Source organism: Alligator sinensis, unplaced genomic scaffold (assembly GCF_000455745.1).
Source record: "Alligator sinensis unplaced genomic scaffold, ASM45574v1 scaffold371_1, whole genome shotgun sequence".
NCBI lineage: Eukaryota > Metazoa > Chordata > Crocodylia > Alligatoridae > Alligator > Alligator sinensis.
The window spans coordinates 1,683,915-1,696,240 of record NW_005842262.1 but is presented as its reverse complement, the minus strand read 5'-3'; the positions used below and the strand labels follow the sequence as shown (position 1 = coordinate 1,696,240).

General features: G+C 41.7%; 1 protein-coding gene across 8 annotated transcripts in view; it reads left to right on the top strand.

Annotated features, from left to right (window-relative positions):
- PTBP3 (polypyrimidine tract binding protein 3) overlaps positions 1 to 12,326 on the top strand; it is a 108,563-nt gene that overhangs the window by 69,176 nt on the left and 27,061 nt on the right. For 5 of the 8 annotated variants that reach the window (XM_025208984.1, XM_025208986.1, XM_025208983.1 and 2 more), the window contains 3 exons: positions 3,683 to 3,852; positions 4,828 to 4,974; positions 7,920 to 8,084. In XM_025208984.1, the coding sequence (XP_025064769.1) occupies positions 3,683 to 3,852; positions 4,828 to 4,974; positions 7,920 to 8,084 (482 nt within the window). Of the gene's footprint in view, positions 1 to 1,314; positions 1,510 to 3,682; positions 3,853 to 4,809; positions 4,975 to 7,919; positions 8,085 to 12,326 lie in introns of all 8 variants that reach the window. The other 3 variants (XM_025208987.1, XM_025208989.1, XM_025208990.1) reach the window with 2 other exon arrangements.

Genomic DNA, 12,326 nt, shown 5'->3' with positions numbered 1-12,326 from the left:
CCAGTCACCTTAAACTTGTTACCTGGAGGCAAGATGTTCACGAAAACAGGTAGTCTTGGAGAGAAAAACATACTCCTTTTTTAGTTTGCAAATTTGTATACTGCCTATGAAACCTTGTTGGTTTAACAAGATACTTTGCAATGATACTGGTTTCTACAGTTGGCTGAAAAACTTCCTAATGAGACCAGAGTGTTATTGAGGTCTGTGACTACAGAAGATCAGTTGGTGACAGAGCAAGCTTTGCAAAAATCCTTGCCCCCCTCAGTACAGTGTCACAGCTCTCTAGTGGTCACTGCAGTAAGTCTACGAAGAACATCATAACTCTACATGTGACAGTTTGACGGTTGACTGGTTATATTCTGTGGTTTGGAGCTACTCAGTGGCAGCATAGAAGCTTTGATCCAGCTGCTGCTAGACAGATCTTACTATGCAACATGTTAATGTTTTTTATTGTGGACTCTTCATAGACATTCAGCCTTTGGACAGTCCTCCTTTTTGAGCTGTTGTCTTCGTAGACAAAATAATAGGATTTTTCAGTTGTCTCTCTTAGCATTTTGACAGGGTCCTGTTCAAGGTCATTCTCTTTTTCCCCTCCAACCCAGCAATTCCGAGCTTTTTAAGAGCCTTATTTGTGTTTCTGCCAGTTAGAGAGCTTTTTCTCTATGTGAGGTTTGAAAGTAATGCTCCTGTTGTTAGTGAACTCATGTTATATATGATCTGTCCTCTTTGTTAAAAGATGTTTATGGCTTTGGCTTCTCAGATGAATCAGATATAGACTTTGATGCCAAACTATCTATACACAGTTTTTCCTTAAGAACAGTTGATATCAGGCCCATTTGACGTTTTTACCAAACATTATTCCAACTTTCAGATAAATTAAGGTAGGCGCACGCTGATATTTATTTCTAAATCTTTAGAGACTCCTGCAGAGGCTAAAGTCTCCACACTCAATATTCTTAAAAGTATGTACTTTTATCTTGCTAGAACAAAGCATTTTGTAAATCATGTAGGCTTTGAGTTTAGAAATAAGTCTAAAGGGCGAGCTGTTTCCCCTCACTCTCTCTCAAATAGTTACAGAATAGATTGAAATTTCCTTCTCGTCAAATAAACCCCTCCCTTGCCCCCTCAACTTTAGGTATACCTTAGAGGGCTCAGTCAACATCACTGCTTGTTTTTAGGGAGGTCGTTATTTCTGAGATTTGCAGGACAGTTACTTGGAGTTCATTTCACATATTTACCAATTTAAAATTCCATTGTGGTAGCTTCTTGATCAGATGTCTGGTTTGAAAACACTTTTTACATTCATTTTGATAGGATTCTGATCACTCACCTCCTTGATGTGACTGGTAGTTATACACCAACATTGGAATGCATGTGGACAAATACTCAAAGAAGCTAGTTGATTAACAGCAGAAGTGTTACACTTGTCCACTCTCTCCCCCACAACAACCTCTGGGCTTGATCTGGATCTTCTAGCGGTAGGCCAAGAGCCTTTGGGGAGTTGCGGAGGTTAGTGCAGCCATTGCTTATCCCACAACCGTGGGTCCCTAGCCTGATTCCATAACCCAGATTGATCAGTGGGTTCTCCCCCTGAATTTCTAGCCTCCTTAGGGGCCCCACAGGCCACCTCTAACACTTGTGACTTGCAGCAATTAAATTTCTTAGAGATGTTTGTCCATGTGACTTCTGTGATTTACCTTCCTTCCACACTGTCATGGAGTTCTTGGATTTTTGTATTATTGACTGGATTGAGCGATTTATGCTATCTCTGCCCTTTATCTCCTTGTAGCTAGGGGGCACAGAATGCATACATAATCCAGTAGGTACTGGTTTCTCTTTGCTAGAGTTTAGAAAGGTTGTTTCGAACATAAGATGCTGGGGAGCAAGTAAAAATGTTACAGTTCATTCTTCAGTTTATGATGTACCTTAAGAAACCAAGCTTTGCCATGGTAGGCTATAAGAAATATAAGACACTTTTTGTCAACTGCTCACAGCTGATTGCTGATGGCTTATAATAAGACACTTGTAACATTACATATTACATAATATACAAAATGAACTTAAAACTAGAGGTGCACCGTTACAACGGTCCCATATTGGACTGGTACTGATATAAGGAAAATTGACTGCATCAACAATCAGCTTTTTTTTTTTTTTTGGCTGATGTGGCCATTAAACGCCCCATGCATGCATGCATCCGTAGTACAGCATGCAAGTGGCCAGGAGAGCAGCCCAGCAGCATGGCGAGTAGCTGGGTCCAGCTGGTAAGTCTGTTGTGAGGGAAGGGTTGTGGGGGGAGGGGCAGATCGAAGCCTCAGTGGTGAGGGATGGAGAGGGGCAGGTGCTGCACAGCCAAGACAGAGTTGGGGACAGATCCGCAAGCAGCTCATTTGGGGGGCGAGGGGACAGGCAGCTCGCACCACTGCGCCCACCCCAGGAGGGCAGGGCGGAGCGTGCCCCTGGATCTGTGTGCAGGGTGGGGTGGGCTGCTGCTGTGGGCCAGGCTGTGCTCAGCGTGGGCAGCAGCATGCTGGGAGGGGGGCTATGGTAAATTTTGGGGTGGCTGCAGCCCTTCCCTCGTAGCCCCCTCCCAGCATTGCCACTGCCCACCCTGAGCACAGCCCTGGCCCAGCCCCCTTGCCAGAAATAGCTTGGCAGCGCCCTGGCTCCAGCCTGTAGTGGCAGCCTGCTCTTGCCCTGTGTGCAGATCTGGGGGCACGTACCCCCCCCCCACCCCCCCATGCACTTCAAAAATGTATACAGCAGTGGGAGCTGCCCCCCCCACTTTCCCCCACTTCTCAGCACTCCCCAGATGAGCTGCTCGTGGCTCAGTCTCCTGCTCCACCCCGGCTGTGCAGCACCTGCCCCAGCACCACTCCCTCCCTCACTGTGGGGGCCTCAATCTGCCCCCCTTCCTTTGCCCCTTCTTTCACAACAGACTTATTAGCTGGATCCCAATCTCCATGCTGCCTGGCTGCATATCAATATTGCCCCATATGGCATGTTAAAAATTGGCCATCAGTCTCGGCCCAAAAACTCTCTATTGGTGTACCCCTACTTAAAATCACTATTCCATTCTAAAATCAAAGACTGATATGTTTCTCTTATTCGGACGTGCATTTGTTAGCAGTTTCAGCATCATCTTACTATTTGTTGATGGGTACTTCTTGTCTATGAGCACAGGGGAACAATACTAGCTTTTGCATAATATTAGAAAAAACAGTTTTAATTGCTTTAGTTCCTGACTCCAGTGTCCATTCTAACAATTTTATAGTCCAGGAGGAAAACTTAACAGCTGAAGAGTACTAGACAGGAATTAAATGGTATATATTATTTACTATCCTTAACTGCATGTTTTTGTCTTGTTAGTTAACTTGTAATTCCCATGTTTTAAGTAGAAGGGTAGAGGAGAGTTCTGGCCCTGTAGCTGTAAAAACTAAAATATGCACAGAGGAAATTGGGAACAGATGTAGTATAATAGTACCTTTAAACTACTCTAAATGCTATGTTTTAATCTGCTAATTATAAATTGATTGCTTTTCTTTAGAAGTGCTTATGGGTCAAATTAATTCCACTCAAATGAGTAATCCATCTGATTTATTTTATCAGTAGGATATTCTTTAGTAACTATGTTTTTGTTGTTGTTTGTTTTGTTTTTTTTACTGCCTTATTAATATTCTAGCTAATGGGAATGACAACAAGAAATTTAAAGGAGACAGATCTCCCTGCTCCCCTTCTCGTGTCCTTCATCTGCGTAAAATTCCAAATGATGTCACTGAAGCGGAAGTCATTTCATTAGGTCTCCCTTTTGGCAAAGTAACCAATCTCTTGATGCTGAAGGGAAAAAGTCAGGTACGTAATTGTGTTTAAGGTTTTATCTACAGTTGTTTTTCATGTTGATCACTCATGTTGCATTTGGCTGACATGATTGGGTCTTAGTTGTTTTGGTGATGTCTTTGGACATAATCAGCTTATTTATATACTATCCTAGTGCTAAAATGAGTGAATGGAGTGTCTTATATAAATAACTAGCTAGTTAGAGATGGTACTGGGATCCAAGAATCTGTCAAACTCATTAGCAGTATGCCAGTTGCTGAAGTTCAGTATGATGGTCCCTGCACTCTGCTTCTGTTTTTTAAGGTCCTGGGAATATATACGTACTGAAGTCATCATGTGTGTGTATATATAAAATGTGCAAGAATGCTCAGTTTTGTATGAGAAAATAAAATATGAAACCATCACACATGCGTACACATGCACATGTTCTATATATATTGTGTGTGTGTTTGTAAATGGAGTTGCCCTTGCATTTTTGGCAACTAGCACATTTTGAAGTTCCATGTTGGGTGTTATGGTATAAGCATGATTCAGTATTAAAAAAAAAAAAAAAAAAAAAAAAAAAAACCCCCCCCCCCCCCCCCCCAAACAACCCCCCAAAACAAAACCAGCTAAGAATATAAGGCTAATACTCATTTGGAATTCAGGATGTAGAAGTGTTGGGGAAGAAGTGACAAAAATATCTTTTTAAACTAGGACCTTCTTCTTGGTATTAGGAGAATCCTGTGTTTATGCATTACCTTGCATTTGAAGCATCACCTGATTGCTTTACTTCCATTATGAAAACACCATTTAGAGGTTAATCCTAAAGTAACTGCTAGTCTTGAAAGTATTTTGAGAAATGTAGAGTATTTTGGGTCCAAGTACGGATCAGAACATTTTGATACTTTCATGAGAGATTTTTTTAGTAAAGGGAGATTAGTGGGACAAATGATGCTTCATTTTCTTTGGCAAATATAACAGTTTTTAAAGTTATTCTTTTAACTGCAGGCTTTCTTGGAAATGGCTTCTGAAGAAGCTGCTGTTACTATGGTGAACTACTACACTCCTGTTACACCTCACCTCCGCAGTCAGCCTGTTTATATTCAGTATTCCAATCACAGAGAACTTAAGACTGACAATCTACCTAACCAGGCTGTAAGTTTATTGCTTATATACTAAAATGAATGGAACTGTACATTGCTTGCACTGGTAAACATTACATTGAAGAACTACTTTCAGCTGATACAGATTCAGTAGCCAACTTTGTCTAGATAGTCCTAATTATAATTATTTTGTAATCTTTCTTTAGATGGAGACTTGCCATTCTGTGTGTCTGCAAAATGCTATGCACCGGCTTCTTTAAACGCTAGTAATTTCAGCTTTTTTCCTGGAAGTCCATGGGTAGAATTCGTAACTGGTAGTAGTTAACAAATAGTGCAGTGGCTTCTCACTTGGAATTGGGAAGTAACAGGAGGTGCTTCAGCATCAATTTGTCCTGCTTCCATAGGGCACCCAACAAAGAGGTGGTGGCATCTTCTGCCAGCTTTTTGTGTGCTGGTTTATTTTCCAAGCCTGCATGTGTTCCCATCCTGAGGCAGTCACCCTCAGGAGGATTTCTTGTTATAGAACAGATAGTGACACCAAATGCCCTTCCTTGAAGTAAATTATTTCTGTTGGCCTTTCTCCTTATCCTTGCCTGGGTAGATCAGCATAATAAAAAATAATAGAAAGAAAAGAGGTCAAATCAATCTCATGCACTTCTTCTAGAAGTGCACTGAATTGGTGAAAGGGGCCAGGTCTTGCAGCAGTTTTGCTCGAGAATGTGGACAGATGAACAGGTGAAAGAGCTTCCCTCATTTGAATTTGCCAAATGCTCATTTTGATAGAACCTGTAAATAAAGTAACTTTGGAATAAGAGGGCAAATCTGTATTCTACAGGAAGGCTTCTGAAGACTTCAGTAGATTCTTGTGTCCTTTGGGCAGTGTCATTTTTAAGGAATAGATTTTTATTATGGGATATGGAAAGAGGGGACAAACCAGTTTAGAAACAGAGGCTAGGACAGAAAATGAGATTCAGACAGCTATACCTCCTCTGTGTGAAATTTTCATCTCAGCATAAGGGATAATTTCTCTCTTTCTGGGACTTCTGCACTCATTACCATGCAGGGAGGAACTCTGGAGGATTTCAGAAACTAGCATGTTCAAGCACTCATTAAATGATGTAGAGAGAGATTTCACCTTTTCTTGTGTCCTCCAAGTCATCCAACCACCTGCAGGGCAGCAGTCAGGAGGAGCGGTGGCACTCTAGTGGAGAGTGGTGACTGCAGCTGAAGTACAGACCAGGCTGGAAATGGCTTGCACCTGGAGCTAAGCTCTGTTAAAGTTCCCCTTGCTCCAAAACATTGCCAACACTGTCTTAAGACAAAGACAAGATTTCTTCCCCACCCCCTTGCTTCTTGCTTTATCACAATTCTGATTGTTATTCTGTTAATACCAACAGCTTTGGAAGATGTGATTCAGGAGGATCCTCCTAGGGGTGGGTCTAAGGATTAATTGCTCCCTACTTAGATTTCTGGATGAGCTTCCTAGCAGGAAAATGCACTAATCTTATTTTCCAATCAGCATTCATTGCTAAAAGTGGAAGTGCCAGAGCTTCCTGTTGTCAAGGAGTTGCTGTGGCTTAGCTTGCTTAGAAAATATAGTTTTTTGAGTAACTTGAATCCTGCTATTTCTGATCTGACTAGGGTACTGTGACTGTATATTTTTTGTGTGTGTGTGTATGTATGTATATAGTGTGTGTGTGTGTGTGTGTGTGTATGTATATATGTATATATGTATATATGTATATATATAAAAATCCACCATTCTCTGTTCTAGCATGTTAAGAATTTACCTGTATTCTTGTATGATTCATTCAGAAAATTTACTGCTCTATGAGAGTATAGAGATAAGCAACATTGGAAATGATTCATTTGATATTTTCATATTGTTCCTTGGTGGCTTCCAAACTTAGTTGGTTGTGGTGTGTATTTCTGGTGATCAAGACAGAAATTGCAAAGTGTGAAGAACTGCGTAGCATACATTGCCTTTTAAAGAAGTTACAACTCGGTATCAGAAATCAAAATATTCATTTCCATAGTGAGATGGTCATAGTGCCTCTGCTGGGCTGCTGCTTTAGGTAGATGAAGTCTTTGGGTAGAAGCAATATTTTTTTATTAGACCAACTAAATAGTTGCAAAAAGGTTATTTGCAAGCTTTCAGACACGCACATCCTTCCTCAGGCAAAAAAATAAAAATAAAAATGGTGAGAGAGATGAAAGATGGTCGAAAATTCCTTCGGTATGAAAAAAGCTAGGCTTCAGAATGCTGCTCTTCAAGAATGCAAATTTAGGAGGGTTGCAGGGAACAAAAGCAGGTTGTTTACTTGTAGGTATCAGATGTCAGCCAGGCTGGGGGGGCCATAATCAATGTTAAAAATTAGTCCTGATTGTTGAAATTTGCCTTTTTTCTTTTTCACGTTGTGAAGTTTCCATTTCAAATGGCAAAATGTGATACCTTCCATATTTTAAGGCTCTAGGCGATAGCCGTGTTGGTCTGAGCATAAAAGGCAGGCAAAGTCTTTGGGCAGAGGTGATATCTTTTATAAGATGAACTAAATGGTGCATATAAAACCCACTCACTATGTAGATATGAACTCTGAAGTGTCCAGAAGCTACTCTAAGACAGATGTGTTGTCCGGCAATTTTAGCTTACCTTTATATTGACTAACGACGCACAAGATTATTTTGAAATGCACAATATATTAAGAAATAAATAAAATAAGTATTGAACGATTGCCAATTTCTTAACATTTTTGCACTTTTAATTACAAGTATAGAATAACTTTCCCCTGAAAAATTGGACTCTACTGCTTACCCAGAATTATTTATTGAAGTACAGTATTTTGGAAATAATTCTAATTACAAATATCACTTTCTCTGGATTTTAAACACCCAGCACTCTCATACTTTATTTGTATGGGAATTGCTTGTCCTTATATATATTAATTTACCTGCATGTGTGTGAGCTAATCTCATTGTGTTCCTCCTCCTTTTTCTCAGAGAGCTCAAGCTGCATTGCAAGCAGTGAATGCTGTGCAGTCTGGAAGCCTGGCCCTTACAGGTGCTCCTTCTACTGAGGGTGGACTCCTTCCAGGCCAGAGTTCTGTTCTCCGAATTGTTGTGGAAAACCTCTTCTATCCAGTCACTTTAGAAGTGCTATATCAGGTAAGGAGAGAAAACAACGTGTTTGTTTTCATTTTGACTGGTCGGAACACTAGCATAAATCTTGGCAGCTCTTTAAGCCTGGAAATCTTGCATTGGGTGCTTGAGTTGTATGAGGGTTGCCATTTCATATTGGTAAATAATTTTTATAGCCGTATGCTGTGCCTTAACGAGTTTCATTCAAAATGAACAAAGAGTAAATTGCTCCTCTTAGCCATTTTTAGGGTTTCTTTCAGTCCTCTTACTCCCTTGCTCAAGGAATTCAAATAGATTTTTGTGGATATGCAGCAAACAGGAATGTGTTAGTTTTAATTTGAAGAACTTTAGGCAGAGGTGATATCTTTTATTAGACCAACTAAATAGTTGCAAAAAATGCCTTTATCTGCAAGCTTTTAGGTTCACGGCCTGAAGTTTTACTTTGCCATTTTTGTAGCAGCTCATTCCTGAGCATGCAGTAGCTCCAAATGAGTCATGATTATGCAGATATTCTGTGTTATTATCAGGTTTTGTCCTGTGAAGCTCTTGTAATTTTCATTTTATTTGAAATGCTTTTATCTTAGTTTTAATAATTGGGTGTAAATAACCTAATTTGTATGCATAATAGAACAAATGCAGTTATTTGGTAGTGTATTCAGTTTTTTGGACATTTGATTATTACTAATTTATAGCCTGTTTTAGCTACATTGTATGTTTGCAATAGGAATAGACCATAGTTGTGATTGACTTCTATGAATTAGGTTTCTTTTCCTTATCACCTCTTCTGTAGTGCTATACTATACCATGCAGTCATTTTAAGAGCTGGTAACTTGGTTATGGACTTTTTCTTTTCATTATGCTTGTTTTTGTTTTTGCCTTAAAATTATAAGAGTAAATTTTTGAGGTGCTGCATGAAATCATCTCTGCTGTTTTCATTATTGCCAGTGGAATGTGTAACAATTCCTACTGCACATTTTAAGAGGTAAACTTTCATAGGTAGTCAGGGGTCCCATTGAGATTTTGCATATCTTTCAAAGATTCTTGTTCGCCTGAATGGTAGCGTTTGCTTCAGCACAGTTTTCCAAAGCCATCATTCGGGTCCTTGACCAGAGTCTGTGTGGTCTCTCTGTCCCATCAGAGGCTTGCCCACCACTTCTAACAGTAACCATATCAGAGGCTTGCCCACCACTTCTAACAGTAAAAAGTAGTATCACAAATGTTCTGTTTTTCTGTCTAGGCCTTTACTTCCACATGAAAGTGATTTAACCTTTGCACTTGCTGGGGAGAGGTAGGGATTAGTATGTTCAGGATCTTCAGTTTTACCTGTACTTACTTTATCTTATCAGGGTTAAGACTACACAAATATTGGGGCATCATATACGATTACTTGTTCTCCAAGTATACTGAGAGCTGTCCCATACTAATTTGTCAGTAGATGAAGTCTTAAAGGAACTTAATAAACTGAAGAGAAACCTGATAGCATTTATTCTATAGAGTTCTGAATTAAGTCAAATCTGAAATTGTAGAACTACTGAATGTAGTATGCTATTACTAAAAACTGCCCTAGTGCCAGTACAATTCCAGTCTATAAATGGGCTTTAGAAGGGGACTCGAGTAACTTTAGGCCAGTGAGTCTAACTTCTGTTCCTGGCAAACTGGTAGAAACAGTTATAATAAAAAGCTGTTCAGCATATGGAGAGACATTAGTATGGATTTTTAAAGGGAGGTTGTGTTTTTTGTGGGTGCCAACAAGTGTGTGGATCAGGGTGGTTCAGCTCATGTATTACTGTTATATTTAGACTAACAAAAAGTCTTTGTTGAAATTCCACATCAAAAGCTCTAAATATAGTTGGTTTGTCATGGGATTCGAGGGAAGGTCCATTTGTGGATCAGAAATTGGTTTAAGGATAGAAAACAAAGAATGGGTATAAATTATGGGTGGCCAACCTGAGGTGCACGTTCCATAAGTGGCACAGGCAGCCTCCTATGTGTGGCATGTGACAGATCTGGGAGGGAGCAGGGAACACAGTGACAGATAGGGCAGGGAGCCAAAAGCAGAGCAACAGATAGGGTAGAAAGCAGGGCAGCAAACTGAACAGCAGAAAGGCATTACAAAAGCACTCAGAGGGTGTGGTGCTTGTGGCATGCCTGCTTCCCCCCTCCCTCCCCCCCCTGCCCCCGTGACCCATTTGGCTTTGGCTTCAGCCCAAAGGACAATGGAGCACATGGTGGCTCTGACCCCAGCCAGGAAGCAGTGACCGTTTCAGCCCTGGCTCTGTGTTGGGGCCAAAGTTATAGCTCCGGTAGCTTAATCGCTATCAAATTTTTTGCAGAATTTAATCTAAAACTTAGTTATCTGTTAAATGCAGACCTAATCTGTGTATCAACACAATTAAGCCTGAATAGTTTCTATATACTTTCAAAAATAAATATGCACTGAAAATTGTCAGAATGTTTTAAATCACTGGTTAACAGTGCTATATGCTTCATTATGCCAAAGTTTGTACAGATGTACACATAGATTTCATAGACATTAGGGCTGGAAGGGACCTTGGAAGATCATAGAGTCTAGCCCCCTGTCCTAGGTGCAGGATGTCAACTAGGGTCAATGGATCCCAGCAAGATAGAGGTCCAAATGTTTCTTAAAATGAGTCCAGAGTAGGTACTTGCACCACCTCTGGAGGCAGTCTATTCCAGGCCTTAAGGGCTTGGCCAGTAAATAAGTTTTTCCTTATGTCCAGCCTGAAATGGTCTTGGAGGAGTTTGTGACCATTTGACCTGGTCATCCCTTGGAGCACTCTGGTGAACAGGCATTTCCCCAGATCTTGATGTTACACCCCTTATATAGGCAGCCACCAGGTCCCCCCTGAGCCAGCGCTTTTCCAAGCTGAAAAGTCCCATGGCTTTCAGCCTCTCATTTATAGGGCCTGTTCTCCTGCCCTCTGATCATGCACATGGCTCTCCTCTGGACTCTCTCAAGCTTTTCCACATCCTTTTTAAATTGTGGAGCCCAGAATTGGATGCAGTACTCCAGCTGCAGCCTCACCAAGGCCAAGGACAGTGGAAGGATGACATCCTGGGATTTGCTTGAGAAGCATCCGTGGATGCAAGCCAGAGTTTTGCTTGCTTTACCAGCTGTGACATCGCACTGGTAGCTCATATTCATCTTGTAATCAATCATGACCCCCAAGTCCCTTTCAGCCGTGGTGCTAGAAAGTGTAGCACTGCCAAGCCTATAAGCGTGCTGCGGGGTTTTTTTCCCCAAGGGGGAGTACCTTGCATTTTTCAGTGTTGAATGTCATCAGGTTTTCATCGGCCCATTTTCTGAGCCTGTCGAGATGGGTGTGGATCACCAACCAGGCGTGGACGCTTTACTCCAAAGTTTGCTGTCATCGGTGAACTTGGCCAGTCTGCTTCTGACACCAGTGTCTACATCGTTAATAAAGATGTTAAAGAGTATAGGCCCAAGGGTGGAGCCTTGGGGGGACCCCACTGGTTAGGTGCACCACGATAATTTACTTCTGTCAATTACTACTCTCTCGGTCTGATCTTGGAGCCAATTCCCCAGCCATTGGACTGTGATGTAGATGAGGCTGCAGTTGGCCAATCTTACCATGAGGAGACCATGGGGCACCAGAACAAAGGTTTTTTTTAAAGTCAAGATATTTGACATCAATCTCTTCTCCCTTGTCCAGGTGATATGTCGCCTGGTCATAGAAGGATATGAGATTGGTCAAGCAAGACCTACCTGCAACAACCCATGCTCTCTGTCTCTCAGAATGTTGCCATCAGCCAGTTTGTCAAGAATAGTCTCTTTGATAATTTTTTCCAAGATCTTCCCCAGGATAGAGACCAGGCTGATAGGCCTGTAGTTCCCCGGGTCTACTTTCCTCCCTTTCTTGAAGATAGGTACCACACTGGCTTTCTTCCAATCTTCAGGTACTTCACCTGAACGCCACGAGTTCTCAAAGATCCGTGCCGGTGGCTGAGCTTTGATGCCTGCTGTGCGGGCCGGGAGCGCCCCGAGCCCTTTTTCACGCTGCACGCGGGCTGTGGCCAGCAGCCCGGGCACGCGGGGCGGAGAGGGAAGGCCTTCGCTCTGGAATTAGGCACGGACGCGTATCGGTAGTTTAAAAGATTGTTTACTTACACCGAGATGGCAGTGGTGTAGGCTGGAAAGCTTGATTAAGTTGCAGTTACAGACAGACACAACACAGACGGTCTCGTGGAGGTTGCTAGGCTCCACGGTGCAGAGCTCCGGATGCTCTG